At 44.5% G+C, this 26,873-nt stretch overlaps 1 protein-coding gene across 15 annotated transcripts in view; it reads right to left on the reverse strand.

The window, feature by feature from the left end:
- afdna (afadin, adherens junction formation factor a) overlaps positions 1 to 24,622 on the reverse strand; it is a 138,724-nt gene extending 114,102 nt beyond the window's left edge. For 12 of the 15 annotated variants that reach the window (XM_082976872.1, XM_082976870.1, XM_082976869.1 and 9 more), the window contains exon 1: positions 24,266 to 24,622. In XM_082976872.1, coding sequence (XP_082832998.1) covers positions 24,266 to 24,367 — 102 coding nt within the window. In that variant the 5' untranslated portion in view covers positions 24,368 to 24,622. The remainder of the gene's footprint in view (positions 1 to 24,265) is intronic. The other 3 variants (XM_082976875.1, XM_082976874.1, XM_082976873.1) reach the window with 1 other exon arrangement.
- Positions 24,623 to 26,873: the final 2,251 nt, after the last annotated feature.

Raw genomic sequence — 26,873 nt, forward strand, 5'->3', positions numbered from 1 at the left:
AACAACAGGGAACAAAAGGAATACCCTGCCGTGTCCTCTGAGCATTAATACCGCATTCAAAACAACAGGGAACAAAAGGAATACCCTGCCGTGTCCTCTGAGCATTAATACCGCATTCAAAACAACAGGGATCAAAAGGAATACCCTGCCGTGTCCTCTGAGCATGAATACCGCATTCAAAACAACAGGGAACAAAAGGAATACCCTGCCGTGTCCTCTGAGCATTAATACCGCATTCAAAACAAAAGGGAACAAAAGGAATACCCTGCCGTGTCCTCTGGGCATTAATACCGCATTCAAAACAACAGGGAACTCAGAACTGAAATCTCTGACTTCCAACTTCAGTGCGTTCAAGACAACTTGGGAAAAAAACAAGCTCAGACCGGGAAAAATCTTTTGAACGGTCAGCCAACTCGGAATTCTTTCTAGGACTTTGACTTTCCAAACTATAGATAACTGACGTCATGATTTGACTATGTATTTTTCAGAGTTCCCAGTTGTCTTGAAAGCACCATAAAACTCATGGTACCCTTGGCCAGCTGGATTCAGTGCTCTCGTCTGCACTAAAACCAAATATCGATACGGCTTGGATGTGACAGCAGAGATGAAGTGCGCTTTGTCGACCACGCCCCCTGAATTTGAGAAGCTCCGACGCGACGTGCATCAAGCCACACCCGTCTCATTAGCTGTGGTGAGAGAAGATACATCACGTCACACTCATTAGTAATCGACTGTCATAGCCCCACATTAAAAAGTAAACATTGCCTGTTAATTATACACATTTTTTTTCACATGGTTGGGGTCACGAGAATTTTCAGATATCAAAATGGGGTTGTGGGCCCCCCCAAAAAGTTTGCAACCCCTGCACAGATGTAGGTTCAGATATTTTTCAGAACCTAGATCTGTGGTTAGGGGGTAACTTCTACCTACTGCTGGGTATGTCGGCCCTTTGATGTCCCAAAGGAAGTCGGTTTCCCTTTCCCAGGGGGCAGCTGGGGGAAGAGTGTGGCCGGTAGAGAGAGGAAGGGTGACCTCTGTGACTAAAACGCACAGACGGAACCAGGGAATTTACCACACACACACACGGTCACTCAGGGTAAGAGACAGGGAGGGACTTGACAGGCTGTCTGCAGTGTGTGAATGAAAGTGACAACCTCTCAGACAAAGGCTTGGCCTCTGCTGGGGTCGGACCTGAAGGATGTCGTACACCAGTCAGCTAGCTAGCAGCACAGGCTGGGGAGAATCATCACATCACATATGCAAGCATAAGCCAGACACCTAACTCATGCATTGATGTCATCGGAAGATTTGGATGGAGATTCTGTTCACGTATCTCAAGTTAGGACTTGGCTCTTAGATCTCAAACTTCTCACAGAATTAGTTAAAATATAAAAAGTTAAAACATTAAAACAAATCTAAAGGAATTACATTCACTTTAATGCCCTTTCTATCTAGACTCAGCTGCTCTTTAATAGTCCAACGCTATCTAATAACAGCCTTGACATCCTTCCCATTTTACCTCACTTCAACTCCTCCTAAATCCCCGCCAGTCCCAGGCAGCCAGAACTATGTTCCACACTGAAACGGAACACACTTCAGAGGCAATGATAAGGCCCAATTTGGAACTTCACACTACATTTACAAGCTACGGCAGTTCTATTTAAAGCCTTGGGAGTGCTCGTGTTAGAGCCGCCTGGCAAAGCCATCCTGAAGCCTGTGAGCCAGTTGTTTGAGGCGGGGGGGTAGCTAGATAAATAAATAAATGATAACTAATAATCCTGCAGTCAGCCATAGAGCCTGCATTCTGTTGAGTCCGTTCCTAGGCAGGCAGACAGTAATGCCTTCTCCCAGAGTGGGCTGCAGGGTGACATGTTCTGTCAGTGCCAACATCATCCCAGCAGTAACGCTGTAAAAAAAGAGTTGACCCAACACCCCCTCTCTGCCACTGTACCCCCCCCCCCCCCCCCTCAGCATTTTCACACCCTCCTCACCCATGCGAGCCCAGACATTTTTACAGCCCCTACAGGTAGGTAGAGCACGATGATCACACCATCCTGAGGGGATGGGAGGATGAGGTGGAAGGGCCGACATCCTTTAACAGAGCTATGGCTGGTGGGCGGACCTGGGTCGGCAGTGTTTTCCACTGTCAGCTTTTTTACAATTCACAAGTCATGAAAAAAAGTCAGCCGAGCCCTCACGCTAGAATGAACGCTACGCATCTTCTAGCAATCTATTGATAGCAAAGGCGCCTGTGAGTCATAAAGTGAGCGATGGCAGGGAAACTGCTGGTTTGACAGTGTGCCGTCTGTCCAGCCTCTCGGTACCTGGGCGTGTGTGGTGTACGCTGTGGTTGCAGTCACATTTCATGATGGTCCTTCATCGTCTACGTGAATCCACTTGCCCTTCCCATATAATGCGAGTGAATTTTTACGTCCCATATAATGTGGTAACGAAGAGTCGAAATGCACTTGGTGTTTTCTGGCACACTGAATAAAGTCAATCTCATACATCCTTCCCATTCATAAATCATACAACTTAGTTATATATCCATGGTATCACATTGGGACAAGTAAAAATCGTTTGCATTTTCGATATTTAGTCCATCAGGACTTGCCAGACAGTGCTGTTAAAGTGAGTGACTTGTCAGTAGCCTACCAAATCGCATCAGTAGGAGAGAGTGGGCTTTTTAACAAATATCTGCAGATAAATTATGAACACATTCGATGAAGAATCCTCACTGCAGGAACAACAGACAGGCTAGTGGAGAGAGATCCTCACTCTGGTCTAAGATATGATAAAAGAAAGCGGATAGGATTTTAACGCTAAATCTGTTATTTTCAAATATATTGATCTAGGTCTAGTGATTTGATCAAAGTGTTGACAATGGAGTAGTCGACCGCTGCTCTCTGTGTAGCAAAGCCCATGATTAACACCTGCTACATTCTTCAATCATACCTGGCTTGCAGATAGCTGAGAAGATGCCTCTTAAACGGAAGCTTGAAGCCTGTGGAAGTCAGCAGACTCGGATTCTTTAAGAATAAATACTTTGGTCAGTTGTAAAAGACCATTTGAGCTATTTACTTCATTTTTCAGTTTTAATAAAAAATACAATTTGAGGAGCAAACATAATTATGGAAATTAATATGTTGCAGTAAAATACTTTCATCTCAAGAGAAGACAGGTTAAATGTAAAGCTGAATGTTCTCTTACTTTGAAAATAGTCCCGATCATATAAGCCTAGGCGATAACCCAAAAAACGAACAATGCACTGAATTCATACATTTTCACTTATTTAAATTGTAAACACATTTTTACAATCTGGGGGGGAAATTCAAAGTATTCAATAATCTCGCTGTCTATTTCAGATGGAATCAAGGCATTAGAATGTTCCAGAGGCCACCAAAATAGAGCTTGTTCGGGGGACCTTCATTTAACATACTTGTGCTTGACAGTGTTGATGAAATAAATATGTTCATTTGTTGTGACCGTTGCTCGTTTAGAGCGCACAACTCTTGTATCTCTTCCATATTTGGCGTCGGGAGGTGGTACTCAACATCACTTCCCAAAGTTATTTTTAAGATGTTATCTGTCAGCTCTTTTTACTTGTGGACCAATCAAAATCAACTTGATACCCTAGTCATTTTCATCTTCCGATTTTTGGCTTTCATTGGCTATATTGGTGTTCAAGCTACGTTGAGGGACGTTTCTATGGAGATTTAAAGGGAAATACTCAGAAACACAAAAAAAAACAGGAACAGATTGTCTTCGCAGAGGATGGATATTGAAAATCAGTCTGTTAGCTTTGTAAATAAAGATATTTAGTCAAGCCTCGCGAGTGGCGCTGCAGTCTAAGGCACTGCAACGCAGTGCTTGAGGCGTCACTACAGACACTGGTTCGATCCCGTGTCTGTAGTTTCGCAGCGCAGAATTTGTCCCGAGTCGTCCAGGTTAGGGGAGGGTTTGGCAGGGTCGTGTTTCGGAGGACACATGGCTCTCGACCTTCGCCTCTCCCGACTCCGTACGGGAGTTGCAGCGATGGAACAAGCCTTGAACTACCAATTGGATATCATGAAATTTGGATAAAATGGGGTAAAAAGTACAAAATAAATCAAATAATACTAAAATAAATGAGTGTAATATATATATATATATATATATATATATATATATATATATATATATATATATATATATGTCAGTATTTGGTTTTGTATTCAGCGGATTTCACTTAGAAAAAGCCCATGTTTTCACTCAAACTTACAGCCACTTGTTAGCTTGTCAGTTGACGTTGGAAGTTAGAGCCGTTCTCAGCACCAGGGTTTTATTGAGCAGTGACCACTTTTTGATCATGCCCGTGACGACATTCCAGTCACACTAAACATGCAAAATTCTCAGAGTTAATCGTCTGTAACTTCAGAACCATATATGGTAGAGACAGGGGGTTTGGACTATTGTTTTTTTGACATTTGTATAAACCTTGAATGAATCATGGATGGATATAGAAAATTAGGGCGACAAATGGGGGAGGAAGGAGTGAGGGGAGGAATGGAGAGAGGTCTGTAAAACTGACGACAGTAGCAACATGTAAGACATGTAAGCCTGAGGAGCTTGCTGGGTCACAGTCAGAACTCGAACCATGCAGTACCAACAACCATGACTAGACATACACCGGTCTGCGTGCCTTTTCCTTCTCATTCAAAACAAAGGTAGGCCGACCACATTTTGACAAGGGGAAACATCAAGGGAGTAAATAACTAGATGTGACCAATCAGCACAGAGTGAGAGAGTGTCTTGGTTCATTAGAAGCTGCTGCTGTGTGATTACCATAACAGAGTTCTAGCAGGGTAGCACAGCAGGCTCTCAACACAGGCTCCCAGGATGACCCCAATCAACCCAGTGAGCCTTTCCATTAGCACCTGTCTGCTAGAGTCAAACTGGGGCCAGAATGGCCTGGTGTTCAGCAGGGCACAATGTTGTGCACCGATCAGACAAATATTTGATGTAGAACTCCGACTACATCAGTTCCATTTCTATCCGTAGTGTTCCATAGCGTTGGCCCAGCATCTCCACAGCATTCCCCATGCCAGAACAAGGCAGCTCAGAGGGCGTCCAGTCAGTCCAGTCAACATCTCCCCAGGAAGGGCCCAGTGATAAGAGCGCTCACTCACTCTGGGACCAAGGTTAGGCTAAAGGCAATCAGCAAACAGTTGCCCACCTCCCCTATTCACAGCCAGTCAGTCCTCTCTCTCCCCCCTCCCAGTCAGCAGCACCATAAAAAGGCCCGGCCAAGCCCTGGCATGGCACTCTCACTCTGCAACACTTCACAAAGCTGTGTGGTTGTGACTGACTTTGACCCAGTTACGCTCCTACTACAAGGTTAGTCAGTGTTTGAATTAATCCCCACTCTACGAAGGCTTTAACTATTTACACTACGACGATAAGAGCTGCCAAAACAAACTTACGGTTGTAGTCCATTCAAACATGGAGCCATCTTAAGGGTTGTTACAAAGGGATCTGAAAAGTAGCGGGTCAGCTGATTTACGGTCGTTAATCTCGTTTTGTTACCGTGTCATTTTAGTCCCGAAGATGCCTCATAGTAAGTATGTCAAAGCAAAGCTTATAATCGTTATGACTCGACCACCTTTAACCATATGGAGGGAAAATAACTGCAGAACAATCTGCATCTAGGATAAACTTCATTCAAGAGGACTTAGGCTAACTCTCCAATCGCCTCAAACAGATCAGAGCCATGCTGGGAGGGAGAGATGAATCGACAGGGTCTCTGACATCATACCTCATTATATCCTTGCAGTCAGGGTCTTAATCCAGGAAACAGAGCCAGTGGAATGGATGACTAAACCCTATGGTTAGAGAGGGAGGGAATGGGTGAGTAAAGCCCTCCCCCAGGCCACAGGGCATGGGGAGGAGGTGAAAGAGAGGTTAATGGTTGAGGAGTTCAGGACAGCCGACAAGCTTGGATGGTTGGGAGCCATCTCCTACTCCTTCAGTCTCTCCTACTCTTGCTCTCTACTCTCCTTCCCTACATTTCTCTGGTCCCCCTTTCATCCCGATGCGCTATCCCTGGTGAGGCTTCTCTCCCTCTTGGGGCAGTACCTTATAAAGTCAGCCCAGTTGGTATGAGGTGCACTGATCTCTCTCTCTGCAGTACAGTACAATGGGGATTGGGAAATAAGCTTTGGAGAGTGGGGGGGAGAAGAGAGATTTCATATCAACTCTGACTCAGGATTATGACAGTGTTCTTGTAAAAAAAAATTAAACTAACTACATTTTTCATGCACTTTAGCGAGTCTCCGGAGGCTTAGTTCCAAGCACATTTTGACTTTAACAACAGAAGACTTAAATACAGAAGTTGGGCATAATAGACCATATTTAAGTAATGGGACCAAAATAATAAAAAGTTAAAATTTCCAAGTTCAGCACGTAGAACTAGCTTGTCTTTCTATTCCAGTGCATTTCCACCAAGGTAAGTGATAAAGCTCATTTCACACAAATCTTTAAATCCAAGAAGGCAGGCCAACCCTGCAATTCTGGTATTTGACAAGCCCTCCTCCCACATCAGACTGATCTGAGAACAGTAATTAGTGCTGAGCTAAAGCAGGGCTTTTAACTACCCAGTGAGTAGGCAGCCACATTCTCCAGACTGACAGAGGGGTGTAATACAGTGCATTCGGAAACTAGTCAGACCCCTATACTTTTTCCACATTGTTACTTTACAGCCTTAATCTAAAATTGATTTTTTTTTAAACCCCTCTCATTCTCCATCTCCACACAATACCCAATAATGACAAAAGCAAAAAAAGGTTTTTAAAAAATGTATTTACATTAGTATTCAGACCCTTTGCTATGAGACTCGAAATTGAGCTCAGGCGCATCCTGTTTCCATTGATCATCCTTGATATGTTTCTACAACTTGATTGGAGTCCACCTGTGGTACATTCAACTGATTGGACATGATTAGGAAAGGCACACACCTGTCTATATAATAAGGTCCCACAGTGGACAGTGTATGGCAGTGAAAAAACCAAGTCAGGAGGTCGAAGGAATTGTCCGTAGAGCACCGAGACAGGATTGTGTCAAGGCATAGATCTGGGGAATTGTACCAACTAATTTCTGTAGCATTGAAGGTCCCCAAGAACACTGTGGTCATCATTCTTAAACGGAAGAAGTTCGGAACTAACAAGGCTATTCTGTTGCACCGTGCCTCCACCAATCAAGCCTTTATGGTAGAGTGGCCAGACAGAATCCACTCCTCAGTAAAAAGGTACATGACAGCCCGCTTGGAGTTTGCCAAAAGGCACATAAAGGACTCTAAGAACATGAGAAACAACATTCTCTGGTCTGATGAAACCAAGATTGAACTCTTTGGCCTGAATGCCAAGCGTCATGTCTGGAGGAAACCTGGCAACATCCCTACGGTGAAGCATGGTGGCAGCATCATACTGTGAGGATGTTTTTCAGCGGCAGGGTCTGGGAGACTACTCAGGATCGAGGGGAAAATGAATGAAGCAAAGTACAGAGAGATCCTTGATGAAAAACTGCTCCAGAGCTCTCAGGACCTCAGACTGGGGCGAAGGTTCACCTTCCAACAGGACAACGACCCTAAGCACACAGCCAAGACAAAGCAGGAGTGGCTTTGGGACAAGTCTCTGAATGTCCTTGAGTGACCCAACCAGAACCCGGACTGGAACCAGATCAAACATCTCTGGAGAGACCTGAAAAATCACTGTGCAGCTCTGACAGAGCTTGAGAGGATCTGCAGAGAAGAATGGGAGAAACACCCCAAATACAGGTGTGCCAAGCTTGTAGCGTCAGACTCGAGGCTGTAATCGCTACCAAAGGTGCTTCAACAAAGTTCTGAGTAAAGGACCTGAATACTTACATAAATGCGATATTTCCAGGGGTGGTTTTAAGTCTAAAAACCTGTTTTTGCCTTGTCATTATGTGGTAGTGTGTAGATTGATGGGGGGGGGTAAGGCTGTAACGTAACAAAATGTGGAAGTCGTCAAGAGCTTAATACTTTCTGAATGTGCTGTACATGGGCACTATCAGACAGTTGGTCTGACTGACACACAGACTGAATAGAGGTCGACCGACTATGATTTTTCAAAGCCGATACCGATTAATCGGCCGATATATATGTAATAATGACAATTACAATACTGAGTGAATAATGAACACTTATTATAACTTAATACATCAATAAAATCTATTTTGTCTCAAATAAAGAATGAAACATGTTCAATTTGGTTTAAATAATGCAAAGACTAAGTGTTGGAGAAGAAAGTAAAAGTGCAATATGTGCCATGTAAAAAAGCTAACGTTTAAGTTCCTTGCTCAGAACATGAGAACATTTGAAAGCTGGTGGTTCCTTTTAACATGAATCTTCAATATTCCCAGGTAAGAAGTTTTAGGTTGTAGTTATAATAGGACTATTTCTCTCTGTACCATTTGTATTTCATTTTCCTTTGACTATTGGATGTTCTAATAGGTACTTTAGTATTGCCAGCCTAATCTCGGGAGTTGATAGGCTTGAAGCACAGCGAAAAGCTGCAGGCAAACTTACCAAAGTGCTGTTTGAATGTATGTTTACGAGCCTGCTGCTGCCTACCACCGCTCAGTCAGACTGCGCTATCAAATCATAGACTTAATTATAATATATAATAACACGAGCCTTAGGTCATTAATATGGTCAAATACGGAAACTATCATTTCGAAAACAAAACGTTTATTCTTTCAGTGAAATACAGAACCGTTCCATATTTTATCTAACGGGTGGCATCCATAAGTCTAAATATTCCTGTTACATTGCACAACCTTCAATGTTATGTCATAATTACGTACAATTCTGGCAAATTAGTTCGCAACGAGCCAGGCGGCCCAAATTGTTGCATATACCCTGACTCTGCGTGCAATGAACGCAAGAGAAGTGACAATTTCCCTAGTTTAATATTGCCTGCTAACATTAATTTCTTTTAACTAAATATGCAGGTTTAAAAACATGTACTTCTGTGTATTGATTTTAAGAAAGGCATTTATGTTTATGGTTAGGTACATTCATGCAACGATTGGCTGTCTTTGTTAGGAAGAAATATAGTCTTCACACAGTTCACAACGAGCCAGGCGGCCCAAACTGCTGTATATACCCTGACTCTGTTGCACAGAACGCTGGTTGATGACACAATTTTCCTAGTTAAAAGAAATTCATGTTAGCAGGCAATATTAACTAAATATACAAGTTTAAAAATATATTACTTGAGTAGTGACTTTAAGAAAGGCGTTGATGTTTATGGTTAGGTACATTGGTGCAACGACAGTGCTTTATTCGCAAATGCGCTTGTTAAATCTCCCGTTTGGCGAAGTAGGCTGTGATTCAATGATAAATTAACAGGCACCACATCAATTATATGCAACGCAGGACAAGCTAGATAAACTAGTAATATCAACCATGTGTAGTTAACTAGTGATTATGTTAAGATTGATTGTTTTTTTATAAGATACGTTTAATGCTAGCTAGCATTTTACCTTGGCCCCTTTGCTGCACTCGCATAACAGGTCGTCAGCCTGCCACGCAGTCTCCTCGTGGAGTGCAATGTAATCGGCCATGATCTGTGTCCAAAAATGCTGATTACCGATTGTTATGAAAACCTGAAATCGGCCCTAATTAATCGGCCACTCCGATTAATCGGTCGACCTCTAGTACTGAACCATCACCATTCAAACCCCCAGATAAGCTGAGAACCACAGCATGCTATGCAATGCTAATCAAAAGTTTACATTTACAATGTGACTGGGTTCAAGGTTGTTCTATTACCAATACCAACTAGCCTGTCAACTATATTTTATATACATTATGCCTTGGAAGGCCTGTCTCATAGAAGTCAACAGAATGGTTCAAGTCAGCAGACAAGAGTCACTTCTCAGAACTACTCAAGAACTGCAGGGTCAATCAGGGAAAAGTCTGGAACAGAAGGAGATAACACACTAGACACCATACGACAACATGTCACCGTGCGTCTGAGAATAGCGTCGCACAACCCACTACGAAGTCTGACAAAAGGTCACGGTAATGTCACTCGACGGATTCTGTCACATAGCTCAGTTTGCACAATTCTGAGGTGCTGCTGAAAACCGGTGACAGTGAAACCATCCCATAGCCTCCATTTGACAGAACCACAATCAGGAGATGAAGATTAGATTGCTAAAAGGCAGTTCAAACCAATTTGGAACTTACAACCTAATAAACAGAAACGGATCTATTAAAGCTTCCAGGCAGGGGACACAGACACAGTGGAGACAAAAACACACTGCTATCAGTCCAGGTCTGGGTGGAAAGTAGACTACAAACCAACCCTCAATGGAGATAATGTAGCAACACAGGGGTCATGACCTCAGAGTAGCCCTTATCAGTCTGAGAACAGCAGACCCTGCAACACCTTCCCTAGACAGACCCTACATGCCCCTCCACTATCAGCTCTATAGACAACCAGTTAGGAACACAAACCAGGTCTCCTGAATGCCTCCCCCCACCAACTCACACAGGGCCCAGGCAAAGATAAGACGTAATGGAGGACTGATAGGCTTGTCAGGTCCTCTCGAAAAGGCCTTGTTCCCACAGCCAATAGGGTCTCGTTTTGGACGTGCCTAGTGGATTTACAACCTCAGCCAGACAGGAGCGTCTCACTAAATAACTCCTCTGGGAGGCTAGTGGTGGTTAGACACACTAGGACTGGTCGCAACCACAGCAGGTGGTTGTGAAAAGCCAAGAGGGGAGAGCTGAACGCCACAAGTAACTCCACCCGGCCAGTCAGTCCCCCTCCCAGTCCATGTTAAGACTCCACGTTACACTCTATGCCTCCTTAACCTTCGACCTTTACTCCCACTTTCCTTCAACACCGTGAAGTCTGATGGGGACCTACTTCCGCCGGAGTTAAGAGCAGGTTGTCACCATTAAGGCGAGAGCAGCACATCACTCAAAAGACGGGCTGAAATGCCATTAGCCCCTTTGCAGTGCTTAGTTAAACAAAGAATCTCTCCCTCTCCGGTAATAAAAGACAGATTCCCAGCTGCAGCCTGCCCCGGACCACTGCGCCGGACCACTGCCCCTGAAGGGCCGTGGAGAAAACACACGGCAGGGCAAGAGGCCAGAACACAGCCACATCCTCCTCTCCAGACGGCGAGTGAATGAAGAAAGAGTGACTGCGAGAACAGCCTTTATACTGGATTCCATCTCTAGATCGGGGTGTGGTGCCATATTGAGTAAACATCCAGATACAAATCAAGCTTGGCTGATAAAAAAAAACCCTGGTACGCATTTTAAAATGAGCTCCATGGCCTATTTCTAAGAATACAGCATCCAAGTGTACCGGGTGGGGCGAGCTAAGATATGCACACCTGCACTGACTCTACCCCCTTAGCTATACAGTTAGAGGCCCACTGAGCTAGAATGACTGACATGTTCCAACAGCAAAAATACCAACACTTTTACTACCAAGAGGAATTCAAACTGCTACAGTATTCCCATCATAAAGCATGGAGACAAGTGTGAAGCCTAAACTCACAAAACCAGGCTTTCTGTTTTATTTGAATTTAATATGGAGGAAAGACTATAAATGTGAGATGAACTTCACTGCTTTCACCTCAAAGTCAATGTTGTTGACAGTTCTGCTGTATGAATTGTACAGCTAAAAAGCACATGTTCTCTTGAGGTTTTGAGAGGGCTCAGTTGGACATTAGACAACACTGCAGCATTTGAAGAGGTCAGTAAAAACAGGAGCTTTGTAGCAGCTTGAAGATACAGCTCTCTGGCAGGTAAGGCATCAGTCTCAGACCACCACCACAAGGGAGTCCCAGGAGCGAAGCTCTGTCCTGGGACAAGATTCAAAGGAGACCTGGGTCTGGAGGTCTGCTGGCCCCATCAACCAAACTTGGCAGGTGCCACCAATGTCAGTCACCCCTTCAAAGTCATCAGAGGGAAAGGTTCATTAAGATAGGAGCTGGAGGTATTTTAAATAGTGCTTTGTGGCTGATGACAGCCCATCTGATAAGAGGGCCTTCCACAGGTGCCTGTTCAATATGGATTCCAGCAGCATTCTGTCATCTCCCCAGGACTCTGGGTTATTCATCTGACCTCCCTTATTAAACACGCTGTGAGGCATGACCACCTTATTGGAACAGCTCAGCGGGGGGGGGGGTTGGGGGGAGATGAGGAATCAGGATTCACCTTTCTAAGTAAATATTTTTCGACTTAGACCTGAAGGGGGATTTCAGAGGAACTGGAGGGGTAAATGACATCACACTACTTGCAGTTAATGTTTGTGGGCTTCTTCACATTCTCCTCGGTAGAAACTAATGCCACACCCAGACAACACCTACCAGTCTATTAATACACACTTAAATCAGAGCTTTAATAACCTTCATTACACTGGAACGAATCCCCTCCTACACACCCACTTAACATGAGGCAACGGTCTTCATTTCCAATTCCTCATCTCTCATGTATGTGGTGTGTCGTAAACTGCTGCTCTCCTTCCCTCTATGGAGAGTATCTATGCCCCTCCTTTATACATACAGCATTAGGGCTGGGAATTGTCAAGATCTTCACGATAAGAAATTACTACTATACCTAAGTGCTGATACGATATGTATTGTGATTCTCACCATTCTATATGTATTGCGATTCGATGTCCCAAACATATTGCTCGCCGCCTGCTGCAGAGCGACAAGAGAGCATGATAAAATGCGTTTTGAAATCTGCATTTTCAAGACGCAGACCAATAAAAAAAAAAAATGTATTTAAACATTTTACTTGTGTTTTATATTGAATGTCAGTGTGTTTTGCTTCAATAGAGTGATCAGGGGCGTGCAACTGTAGTTTTCCTTCACACAATATATTAGTGCAGTGATCACCAACCTCGGAGTCAAGATCACAATCACAGTCAAAAAGCAAGCAGAGATCCACCGCTCAGATGTTTTTTTACCTAATAAAAACAGTTCTGAAGGAATGAGGTTCGTGCAGTAGGCCTAATACATTATGCCCGTCTTGACAATATTGGTCTTCCCAGACGATATTGTATTTCAAAACTCGAACTTTGAGAACAAAATAGATCAGTTGGTGTAGCACTTGCAAGGCACAGCTAAGCATAAATCAAAGATGATTTTGAAATAATTAGCTTTTTTATTTTAGTGGACTGATGGTACCTGCATCTGATGGTCATGGTGCTTTCAAGGCAACTGGGAACTCTGGAGAGAGAAAAAAATTGTCAAATCCTGACGTAAGTGATCTTCAGGTCGGGAAGTCAGAGCCCGAGTTTCCAACTTGGAATTCAGAGTTGAATGACCATTCAAAATTATGCTATATTCTTTGACAGTCTCTCTCTGGTCATGGTTTTAAAAGTTCTGAAATCTCATGTAGGCTAGTAGCCTACCAAACATCGCTGTGGCCGGGGTCATGGAAACGGTAGGCACGGTGATTTGAGCGATCAGATAGGCCAGTACAGAAGGCGCACTCGATTTAGCCACAGGATCCGCGTCCGCTGGGTAGGCAGTGTCTTCTCAGACAAATTAAATGGTTCAAAATGGGAACACTTTGCCTACCCGGTGTGCAGAGCTTCTGAATCAAGTGCACATAATCATTTTTATTTTTTATTTAAAGGACGTCTTTAACGTTGGCTTTTCTACAGATAAATGTTTGGTGATCGACTAGGAATGCCTTGAAGATCGACCGGTTGGTGACCATTGCATTAGTAGAACACATTCGACACAAAATAGATTCATTTTCATCAGATGACTACCGAAGTGCAATGCTATTTGGCTAGCAGCCACACGTAAGTAAATGAGCTTACAATGAAAAGGCATGGTCTTTTTTTCAAAAACTAAGCATGGCCATCATATTTCCGTGTGTAATAGAAAAGTACACAGAAAAATGTCCTAATGTTTTGCTTGAAGTTAAATCGTACATTTTAGCGGAGAGAAGTGTGTACACGTCAGGTAGAGCGCTGTCTGCTGATATAATGCATGTTTGAGAATGCGTGAATTGTATGGCTTCCACTAAATAGCACAGCCACAAAGTCAGAATTGGCTATATCTTTAAAAATTCATGAAAATAACAATTTCCCTTTTGGTTTTAATTTAAGCTTAGGGTTAAAGTCAGCAGTATGGTTAGAATTAAAATCACATTTTAAGAAGAGAAATTGTAGAACTAGGCAGGGTTTACGACTTTGTGGCTGTGGTAAATAGCGACAACCGCATTTTATTGATGAGGAGAGCAAAGATTTCTCATCCGAGTGGAGAAGTACAACTGAAGCACAACATTAAAAGATTTAGATGCACTATTGTAAAGTGGTTGTTCCACTGGATATCATAAGGTGAATGCACCAATTTGTAAGTCGCTCTGGATAAGAGCGTCTGCTAAATGACTTAAATGTAACGTAAATGTAATGTATTAAGCAGCAGTATCCTTGTTAGTGCTGGACAGGAACATAGGTCCCCAGGAAACAGACTGAAGAATACTGCTCTATAGCAAATCTCTGACCTCTCTCCAGATGAGTGCATCTCCTGTGTCCCAGGTGTGCCCAGTCTGTTCCGCTTGGAGCATTGTGGGAGGGGGATGGAGTGAGGACCTGGGGCATGTCATAAATCCCCTGACGCCAGGCAACACTGCAAATCAATCGTGGCAAACACTTAACAGCATTGATAAACAGCCAGATCAAGGTTATGCGATAGCCCTACTGTGGACGCATTGTTATGGGGGGGGGGGGTCCAGTATTTACTGTCCCCCAAGGAGGATGGGTAATTTACTTCCTGGTTGTGAGGTCTTATCATCAGGCCCAGTGGCCTTGTGTAAAGTGCCCACTGTGTACAGAGACGGCAGTAAATCGCAGGGGGAGATGGGCCCGTCTGCCCCTTCAATAACACAGACCGTTTAGGGAGGGATACTGCCTCTAAAAATGGCCCCGTCCTGGCTGAGGAGACAGCAGAATGGCATTCCCTCTGTGGTACACAGAAACAGGGCTCCTCTCTGAAGGCACCACTGACTAAGCAGAGTTTGGTGGGTGCAAGCCCCAGACATAAAGGGACTCCCACACACTGAGCGCTTGCAAAAAGCCATTGATTAGGTTTGGATGAATGGGGACAGGGTTCTGAGCCTGGCAGGTCACATGGTTGGCTGTTGTGGCTGAGCGGGTATGTGGGTTATCCTATCCCTGGGAGCTCAAAACAGGCCCTGCTCATGAACCATTATGGCACAGGGTGAAGAAAATAAAAACAGGTGAGGCTTTTTTTGTTTCTCCTCCCTTGATAAATAGTGTTGTTCCTGACTCTTCTAATGGAGCCCAGTGCGAATAGCAGTCGAGTTCCAGGACAGGACTCCGGTTGTTCCTCACAGGACGTTCTTCAGTCTTCTTCGATGGCTCACGCACCGACAGGCTAGCGCACAAACTCCCTTTTGACCAGAGTGAAGCAAGGTGCTTCATTTTTATTTGAATAAACTTTAGTTCTGCACTGCAGTCCCATGCTTCATTAGACGGAAGCTTCCACTTGTGTAACTTAATGTCTTACTGTTGCTTCCCCCCCCACCCCATGCTAGCATTTCAAGAATGATAATATGACAGAGGGAGTAGAGTTCTCTTATAGAAGTCAGTATTGGTCTGGCTGCTTAAGAAAGAGGGGTTGTTGTGTGCTTCTGAGGTCCCATCACATGGGATGGGGCTGACTACACACAGCCCTGTAATTTTAACAATAACTGCATTTCTGTACTACTGTCTCTGGCCCCCAAAAAAACAAAACAATGTTCCGTTGGAAATCAATATATGTTTAAAGCTGGATAATGGCTTTATGTAACCCCTCACTGTGAAATATTGGCTGGTTGTGCAACACGGCACTGTATGATTACAATGTATAGATTTTCTCACACGCGCAGGTTGCATGTCAGAGTGCTTCCCACACTGTGTGTGTGTGTGAGACGTTAGTGTGCGTGTTCTGAAGGTCCTCCTGTGTGTGGAGAAAAGAAAATGAGACACACACACTGAAAAACAAGATGTTTTATGTCACATACACCGGATAGGTGCAGTGGAATGTGTTGTTTTACAGGGACATACACTGAATTATGCAACAGGGCACCATCCACTTGGAGAGGTGACTTTGGTACAATGAAAAAAAATGTAAGAATGTGCTGACGAACGTTATCCAATTATCAGAGAGTGGGAGAAAGCAATTCTCTACAAAATTCACCTCAACCTCGCACGATGAAGTCAGAGGCCGGTCAGTCCTTAGCGAGTCAGGCCAACTTAGGACACCTATGCAGGCTTCTGTGTCCATAGCAACCACAGCCAGGTGTAGTGTAACCATGAAGGCATGCCCAGTCCGCCCAATTCCCAGCCCTACCAAATGCTATCAATCCAGTCAACTCCCTCAAAGCGCGAGCCAGACCGCCTGCCTCATATGGAACACATTTTCTGTCAGATGACTATGTTACTGTGTGTGTGTGTCGGGAGTCTCCACAGACACCCACCACCACACAGGAGCCCACCACCAAACACGTGGGCCTGAGGGGAGACGTCTGGGAGCTGACCACATCCTCACACACCACAGTGGCCAGCTAGACCACACATCTGGGCCCAACCTGCGTCAGGGAACGGCAGAGCAGTCAGTCACTCAACGCCACCAGGCCTCTCCTCCCCTCTTGTCCTGGCCTCCATGTTCCGATCCTGTCACACAACACAGCCCAGCCCCAGACAACTGCTATCTAGGGGTGTTCCAGTTCCACTGTTCAGAATTGGCCCGGCAATTCAAACAAGGGGGAAAGAAAACATGTGCGAAGGAGGAGGTCACTCTTGAAGGCATTTTTCTGACAGTTAAGATCAACAAACATGTGAGGGTGGAGCTGTGTTTAGGGAAGCCTCGGCCACAGCGGTCATCCTTCAGGCAGCCATTGTCTGCTTCGCAAGAGTATTATTATTACAGTCGACCAGGCCAGGTGTTCCCCTGCTTGAGGCCTACAGGGGTGTGGGTTGGAGAGGTGGGACAAGGTGAAAGTGCTCCGGTAGTAGACTCCAAGAGAGGCCCCCCTCAGCCTGCCAAATCGTCCCCCTTGTCCAGCCCAGCCCCACCACACAGGCAGCATCAAGGTGGGGTCAAGTCGAGCCGAGCGCTGAAATTAATAAAAAGCAGAGGAGAGGGTACGCCAGGGACCCATATGAGAAGCAGCAGATGTTCCCAGTCTACATTTTTGGAGTTTCAGGGCGAGGCTGCTTCAGGCAGGGTATTCCCACACACAAAATTATCAACCGGCCAAACATTGTGAAATGGACATTTAAAAGCCTGTAAGTTATTATATCCAAACTACTTCTCACTCAAATATATTTAGACTTAGATTAGGGTTCACCAAATTTTTACAAAACAATCCTGAGTGACTTGTCTGCAGGATGCTACAGTGCTATTCATCCCAACCTCCCCCTCCCTAACCTCCGTCTGTGATCTAACAGGCCTTTATCAGCCACAGAGGGACAGGAGGGCTAGTTTGGTCCCCCAGGGGCCACGGGGGAGAGAGATGGGGGGGGGGGGGGGGGGGGGGGGGTGCTTTCCGCTGAGGCCCAGACCCTCATTCCAGCTTTATCTCCAACCCAGCTTTATCTCCGCACAAGGCACGAACACAGCCTCCCCACCGCTCCCCTCTCTGACCCCCCTTAACCCCTCCCCCTCCCACAGGATGGTTGTGCTTTTCTTCCCTGTCCAAAGCAAACAGAGGGCTGACTTAGCAGACCCCCCCTCTCAGCTCAACCCCCCCCCTCCAACAGTGTGCTAGAGCGAAGACTTTCCTGTGTCAGCGATTAGGCCCAGGCTAGTAGCGCCAGAGGCCACGCTCAGGTTTTTCCCACATACAAAAGTAGAGATGCTCACTAACCTGGGTCGGCCAGACAGACATGACAAAGAGCACAGCGCTTGGCTAAGCACTTGTGTAAGTATAATATGTGATGACGCTGCACATGCAAACGCCTACTCCCCCTTCATCTTCTGAGCCGGGCTCCACAAGACGTCTGGCGTTTCTGCCGCTTCCAGAATGTAACATGCTTTTGTTGACTGATCAAAACTACAATATAAAAACCTCTCCTGGGATATGCCGCCACCCACCATCATTAACTTACTTGAATAGATGCCTTTGACGAGAGTTGGCTTGATCAGAGAAGGTCAATGATGAGTCGCCAGCACTGCCAAAGGCAGCATCAAAGAGTCTGAGCAGGACATACAGTACCATCAGGCATACAAAAAGAGGTTTGATGATGTCATACTTCCACGATGCAGCATTCCTAATCCAAGGGAAACAACCTGACGATAGAGCATTAATTAGGAGGAAACCCAAAGACAATCAGGAAGACAAAAGACAACACACAACCAGCTGAACATTCACTCATTGGTCGTCATACTGAGAAACAAATGAAATAAACGTATGTATGCATACATACAAGTACCACAACAAGGTTAACGTATAGGCTACATTGTGCACAGTGCCATGGCCATACAACTGGGAAATCTAGTTAATAAGTGAAGCCCCACCTGGACATTAGGAAGTCAACAGCACGTGCATTAGGCTGGCTCTGCCAGGAGGCGCTCTCCCAGCAGGTTGAAAATGAGAAGAGGAAGTCCTGCCGTCTCTAAAAATCGCTCTCTCCTCCTGCCTTCTGTTCCTCATCATAGGAGAAAATGGAGGTTTAATGCGTCTTCACCTTTCACAGTTCTCGGGATGTGTGTGCTTTCAAAGCTAGAAGGTTGGTCCCTAATGTGACCATCACTCAAACTAAACGGGAGGGCAGCCAAACGTCCCCCGTACAACCGTAATCATCTGGATAATGTGTGGACTGGACCGGAGTATTAGGCTACACCTAGCCCTGAAGATTAGCACAATCTGTTTATGTTACAATGTTCTCCAGAAGTATTAAGGGGAATCCTGTACAAGGGATATGCATGTGATCACTCAACTAGGCGATGATCACATGACACCATTGAAGGGAGTAGCTAGGCAGGAGTCACCTACTGTAGGAGGTCTAAGTTCATGCCAGGGTCATTCTAAAAGCTTTATTGGCAGCTGCAGCAGCTCCCATGCTAGTCTAGCATCTGACTGTTGTTCATAAACAGGCATGAGGAGACATTCCACACACCAAGACACCACACCGACCACTGACAGGCTGGACTAAACAAAGACACCATTCCGGGAATATGAAAGACGACCACAAACTATTTGGCAGACAGAAACATGAAGACATTTTGTTCAAATGGAAGGAGACATTCCCTGTAACTAAAGGACAAGGGGCGGCTGAGGGAGGTTTCAATTACCCCTAGCTAAGCAGACTCAACGCAACACGATCAGATGATGTTGTTTTTTCACATGAGAAAAGTCCTGCAACAATAAGCCTGATATCAGACACCGGGCCTGCAAATGTACATTTCCTCCAGTCAGAAGAGCGAGTGGAAGAAAATACCAGGTTGTGGGGCAGATCTCTATTGATTGTAAATACTAAAAACAGACAAGTCATCAGCCCAAAATGATCTGATCGTGTGAGGTCACAAAGGCCTACAGGCTTGAGTCTGGCTCTGAGTGACTGAAGGAACAACCATATCAGGGGGCTAGATGGGCTGTGTGGTCGATTGAGGAAAAGGCAGAGGCGGACTGGAATGACCGTCTCTGAGGATTAATGGGACTGACAAGCCAAGGCCAGGCCTCTCCTACAACAGAGACCGCCATCTCTCTGCTGAGCCCACTAATCATTTCACTTGTGTACGTGTGTGAGAGAGAGATCCACATATGATACCAGGTATTTTCAAATGTGCCTGGGGGGGGGGGGGGGGGGGTCACCATCCCCACATCCTGTGCCCTATTAGCCAAAGAGCAACATTTGAGAATTATATCGATGAAAATGTGTTCTCATTTGTTATTATTCAACTGATTTAGATCACCCAACATAATACAGCAGTAGGCAGTGTAGTTGATAGATTAGGATGTGTAATAGCCAGTCTGGACATGAGATATAAGGGCCATAATTCCATTTCAAGCCAGTAAGTGACAAGATGTGGTTGTGATCTTTGGCCCCATTCTTAATGAACTGGGTGGGAGCCATTACTCTGACAGAACTTTCTCAGCTACACACACACACACACACACACACACACACACACACACACACACACACACACACACACACACAGCCTTGAGCCATGACATGGAACACACTTACAGCTCCATTCTCCCAGTAGCAGAGAGTTGAACAGATTTGTTCATGAAGGAGACAAGACACAGTAGTACACACAGTGTAGGATGAACGATAGGTGCCAGCCCAAACCTCAGTATCCCCTCAAGTCAAAAGCCAATAGCTCAGCCAATACCAGCCTAGTCATCTTGTGAACTGTTCAACACCAGCAGTAGTAATCAAATATTACAATGCATGTCTCCAACCTTAAGTGGATAATACATTTGGCCCATTGAAGAGGAGCCAAGTATTGTCCGGTATGAGCAGCAACAAACAAAGTCAGAGGGAATGACTGAGACAAATGCACAGTCAGGATGTGCTAATCCCAGGCAGCCCACTCCAAGGTCCCCACAGATTACTACTGTCTGGATGATAAAAATCACAAATTACAGCTGTTGGGAACTGTAAATCACCTCGTCTATTCTGTGTAAGGTGTAATTACAGTACACAGCGAGCGCCCACACAAGGATGCTTGTGTGTGTACATATTTAAATGCAGGGAAAGAATCTCCATGGAGATTGTAAACCTGAAATGACACAGTGTAAAGAAAATGGGTGTGTGACAAATCTAATAACACGTTGTCTTTGATCAATTTAATCTCAAGACTATGAAGCAAGACAGGCTCCATCTGCTGAAGTTGTGCTCACACCAGTCAGTCCATGTGGAATGGATGGTCTACTAAAGTACTGGGAGCCACTCAGTGGAATGGATGGAATGGAATGGATGGTCTACTAAAGTACTGGGAGCCACTCAGTAATGCAAACACACTAATGGCAGATGTAACAAAGAGGTCCATTTCCTCTGTGCTACATTTTTATGTAGCCTACTCTACTCTGCATGGCCTGGTGTGAAGACAACATTTTGTGAACAAAGTATTTTCCATACAAACAGCAGCATAGGCCGGCTAGGGAGCGTGTGTATTTCTCTTGTTGACACATTCTCCTTTTCCAATTACAAACAACCCTGAGAATAACGATATCCAATACACTCTCAAAAATGAAGCATATCATAGGGCTTTGTATGAAACAACAATCCTTCACACGACCTCTGATGTATCAGTTAATATGAAAGCTTGTAGTGAATTGACACAGTAGAGATGAATGTATAATGCTCCGTTGGTATCGACTTTGTCCACTGTGCTGATAGGGCACAAAGCAAGAAGTCCTGTGTTGTGCTCATCACTAGTATGTTGTTGCCATGGAAATAGTGAGTCAGTGGCAAGTCGCATGCTGGAGAGGAGGCCTGAGGGACCAGAAGCTCTCCACCATCATACATGATGACCCGGAACAATAACAAACACAGCCACATGACGTCACAGCCTTTTGCTGGTGGATGACGAAAGTAGGTATGTTAACATGGGATTTCACAGCAGCATGGTTAAAAACAAACTAGGACTAAACATCAAAGGACCAGACGGTCAGTCAGGTTATACGTAATGTTGCTCTGATCACTGACTCAGTCCTCTTTCCATTCAAAATATAACAAAAAACAAGCTGTGCTTTATTTTGGTTGGCAGCAGTGCCACACAAAAGAGGATAGCGCTTCATTTCTGGTTAATTCCACCCAGAGTGATGACATACCTAGCTTTAACCCAGGTGGCCACGTTTAAACAATCACACTTCGCAGGATCACAGTGGGCACACATTGCAAGTCCGAGGAGGGATGTGATAGGGCCTAAACAGTGCACCCATTCCACTGACGCCAACAATCAAATCACTGGCTTCCACAGGGAAGAATGGAAACACTGACAGCAACAAAGCTGGTTTCTCACGAACAGACCCAACCTTCTGACACGACGCAGTGCTGCACAGGGCGTTGATTTGGGCCTGTCAAAAGCTTTCATAAACCCTCTCTCAAGCCCTGCAGCTAATGAGGACCAATACTGAATTGGAGAAGAAAATGCTGTTTGGATTGTTTTAACATTCAAGCCCTTAAGACTGCTGGTATTTTGTCCATACTCCAAAGGAGAGAGACCTGGTCAGCAGTTACAACCAGTTGAATATCTTATAGCATTTATCAAGACTAAGGAGAACTAAACATTGTTTTTTTCCCCTGCTCTCCACAAGCCAACAGTATGCCTGAAAAGCAGCAGTTTCATACAAACAAACCCAATTTGCTAATTGCTATATGATTGTGTGGTAATGAGAGGAAGTGAATTCCACAGGACATAGTCAGAGGGAGGAAGAAGAGAAACACTGGCCAATCTGCTTTAAAATAACCAGCCATGGGGTAATGCTATAAAACTATGTCATTAACAATAAAAAATGTTCTTGATTTAAGGAGCTCTTGTCACACATGGGCTAAAAATGACATAACATTTTCAGAAGGCCTCCATTATGGTAACGGAAACGGACAACCTCCCTGACATTTTGTTGGCAAGCTCATAAGCAATAAACAAAATTCAAAATTGTCTGAAAATTGACATGTATTATGGTTGAACTTGTGGGTGTGGGGAGCAATGACTAGAGGGGGGAGGGGTGTGTATGTTACATGTGAGACATGTTAATCAAACCAACACTAAATAAATGTTGCTCAAGCAAATGCAAAAATAATAGAGCTATAAATAAGAGGGGGGATACTGACTCAGGACTGCAGGATTCCCAGAACACCGCAGCAAGTTAGTTACGTCAGCTATAGGCCTGAAGCGGTAGTGCTGTCCAAAGCCAATTCATCGAATGAGAGGGGTCCCCCGTTACCCCCAATGCCTTGACTTGCAACTCAGAGGTGGGGGTGGCTGGCTTCTACCTGCGCGCGTAAAAACACTTGACTACGGGTGGCAAACAGCACACAGTCCACCAAATCTTAGCTAGATCTAAAAACCCATCCGACAGAAACAAAAACCACGTGCAAGTTGAATGCAGAAATATCTGCACGGGACCCAACATTCATTTTAGTAGTTTGATTAGAACAGAGATTGTTAGCAAACCATCATCGATGGTCAGTGTTTAGACCATTTAAAACGGATTTAGCCTAGCTAGCCTTCTGGTTATGTTGAGAGATACAGTAGTAGTAGTAGGATAAGCCATAATCATTATTTTACTTTGCCCACTACAGTACTAGTATTGCCTAAACACTTGACATTATCTTAGTAAACACGTATTTCGTATATAGTAGAAAACAGTGTTTATTGTAACTACCAAACGACCTGGTGGCATACAAAATGGCTTGATCATCATCTCAACACCATCGTTAACGTTAGCTGATATCTAAGCTAGCTAGCCAGCCAGCGAATCGCCGTTATTTAGCTTTCTAGGTTTCTGTGGTTTTAGTTTGATGCTAGCTAACGATAGCCCTCATCGCGGTGGTGAAATACAGAAGGCTTAGACGGAAATATAGCGATACAACGGGGCTGGTATCTAAATGCGTGTTCCACGTGTAGGTATAACTATAACTTGAATGGATGTAGCTAAAACAAGCAAAATAACTCCACAAATACAAAACAATTGAATTGTCTGTAACTAGCTACGGAGTCGGGGTTTTCCAGCTAGCTAACTAACGCCGGTCGGATTGCGTCTGTTTAGATGCTACTGTTAGCTAGCTAGGTAACGTTAGCGATCTAATGATACAGTTAAGTGTGACTGACATGATTACAGCAAGTTTACGGGATCTCTTGAATAAATTGTGTTACACCTCGTCGTGCATTTCATGCACACGCCACAACTAGAGCGTGCTGCTGTTAGTACACCACCAACTGACGCAAGAAAACAGGTTCGAGACGTCTTTCTAGCTAGCTAACGTTCAAACATTAGGCTAACTATCTGGTTGACAGGTTGGTTAGCTCTCGAGTTTGGTTTGCGATTAACTAAGGTGTGGGTTAGGTACTTTGTTGAGACTCATTGTTGCATTTCAACGGTGCTCTACAGGTATTTGTTAACAAACGTGTTTGGTTGCCAGTTTTTAATAATTCATCAGGTGCGTTTCCCCCAGCTTCTTCCCACTGCACTGGGGAATTATCGTCTCTTTCCCGACTGGTGCGGCCTGTACTCAGGGAAGGTCCACGGACTCACCTCGGTGGGTTGGCTGATCTCGAACAGGTCAAGCCGGTTGGCGTTCCAGTGGTTAATGATGTCGGCTAGTTTCCGCCGCTCCTCCTCCCTGCTCCCCGACATTCTGAATCCCGAATGATACTCTCTATACAGAAGAAAAATCCCCTTGTCCCTATAAAAAGCCTCTGATCCGACAACTTCACGTTTCTTTTTTTTATTTTTTACAAATGAACCAATTATTTGGTCTCTATACGGTTCGAGTGAAAAGCTGTCACCGGTCGCTGCACCTCTCTCGCGGACCGCTCCTGTTGTTTCCGCGTCCCTCTCTCTCGTTTATCGCACTCTGTTCTCTCTCCCCGGGAACCAAATGGGACTGTCTTGGCGCGCGTCCACACCCTTACAATTCGCCGTGCACGAGCACAATAGTGATTTGTGCCTTTCCCCGCGTTAACTATTTCGACTCCAGTCAAGCTTCCATTTGAGTTTCCAGTTACTACAAGAAATAGATTCAAACAAATAAAAACGTTGTCAATGGGCGGCAGGTAGCCTAGTGGTCTGAGTGTTGGGCCAATAATTGAAAGGTTGCTAGATCAATCCCCGAGCTGACAAGGTAAAAATCTGTCGTTCTGCCCCAGAACAAGGCAGTTAACCCACTGTTCCTAGGCTGTCATTGTAAATAGGAATTTGTTCTTAACTGACTTGCCTAGTTAAATAAATAAGCCACAGTTCAATAAATAATAAGTAAGCTATTACATATTCATGTCAATTGTCATCTAATTATAATGCCACAGGTAACTGTCTTAATAGGGCATTGAGCCACCAGAACAGCTTCAATGCACCTTGGCATAGATTGTATAAGTGTCTGGAACTCTATTGGTGAGATGTGACACTGTTCTTCCATGAGAAATTCCATAATTTGGTGTTTTGTTGATGGTGGTGGAAAACGCTGTCTCAGGCGCCAGTCCAGAATCTCCCTTTAGTGTTCAATTGTGTTGAGATCTGGTGACTCACACACACACACACACCCTTTAAGCCCCATATGCTCTTTTAAGACCCCTCTTTCAAAGTCACTGAGATCTTTTCTACTAGTCACGGTAGCCAAAATAATGGGCAACTGGGCATTTTGATACATGACCCGAAGCATGATGGGATGTTAATTGATTAATTAACTCAGGAACCACACCTGTGTGGAAGCACCTGCTTTCAACATACTTTGTATCCCATATTTACTCAAGTGTTTCATTTAGTTTGTCAGTTACCTGTATGTTATCTAATATTTCATGACAGTAGGACCTATGTATGTTATCTGTTTCTCTCCTTGTCCCCAAAACAGATCTGAGTTAGCAGGTGTTGATTGGTCCTGTGTGGCTCAGTTGGTAGAGCATGGCACTAGGGTTGTGGGGGACCAGTACATATTAAAATGTATGCACTCACTACTGTAAATTGCTCTGGATTAGAGTGTCTGCTAAATGACTAAAATGTAAATGTTGATTGTCACACTGCCATGGCAATGTCATCATCCTGTAACCACACCCACTGAGACATAGGTTTGTTTTGGATCTCAGAAAAATTCACTGTGACGTGATATAGGCATGCCACTAACTGAAGGGTCAAACGGTGATCGCCTCATCAATTATACTCATTTTATTGCTACCGACAGATTTTGATTCTGACTCAAGACTAAAGGCTTTGGAATTGTCAGCATATAGAACAACAACCTCTTGCAATAGTGTGTGCTGTAATTGTCAGTCAGACAGAAGAATGTTGTGTTGTATGGGATCATAAAAACAGGGCTGAACAGAGCATTGGCTCATATGGCTCTGTCTGTGTGGCCTATTTGGCGTAGCTTTCGCTCCTGTGCTCATGCAAAGATGGAAGGGCCATGCACAGCCTGACAGCATCACGTTAGGCCTGACGAGCCCAGCTGTGCAGTCCTGTGCAGCAGTCAAGTCAATGAGGCAGGCAGGGCTACTGTGGCCACTGGCGCAATATAAGCCCATTTGCGTCACTACATTACGTCACTACGTTGCTACCTGCGTGCTATATGGGCATACGGACTGGGCACTATATGGCTGAGTAGATTCTAGACCCTCCTACAGAGCATAAAGACAAAGGATTCTTATACCAGGGCCAGGGGATAGTGTAGAAATCAGGATAAAGGGATCTTTTCTGTCTACTAAGATAGTTAGTTATTGTTACTCAAAGAGAAAATGTGATTGCAGTCATTGCACCAATCATTCCATTAGACACAGCATATTCAGCAACATTTTGTTGGACATGTATTGTGAATGAAGATGACTTTGATTTGGTCCATCTTTATCCATTTCTGTTTTTACCTGTTTTTGCTTCGTGCCATTTTACTAAGATGATGATTGCTTTTGTTAGCATTGCTCTGTTTGCAGAGGTGTGATTTCACCTCCCACCTTTTTATATATGTATCAGGGGAGACAGTTCACATCATAATGGAAATGAAATGTTCACAATTAAATCAGACTTATCACATACGTCCACATTTCACACCACTGCAGATGTTTCCTGTTTAGAAGGAAAGGGAAATGTAACTCTTGGACTGGCCAACAGAGGGATACATTTGTGGTGGGAAACTTGGAAAGTGATACTGTAGCTATTA

Source organism: Salmo salar, chromosome 06, assembly GCF_965601325.2.
Source record: "Salmo salar chromosome 06, fSalSal1, whole genome shotgun sequence".
NCBI lineage: Eukaryota > Metazoa > Chordata > Actinopteri > Salmoniformes > Salmonidae > Salmo > Salmo salar.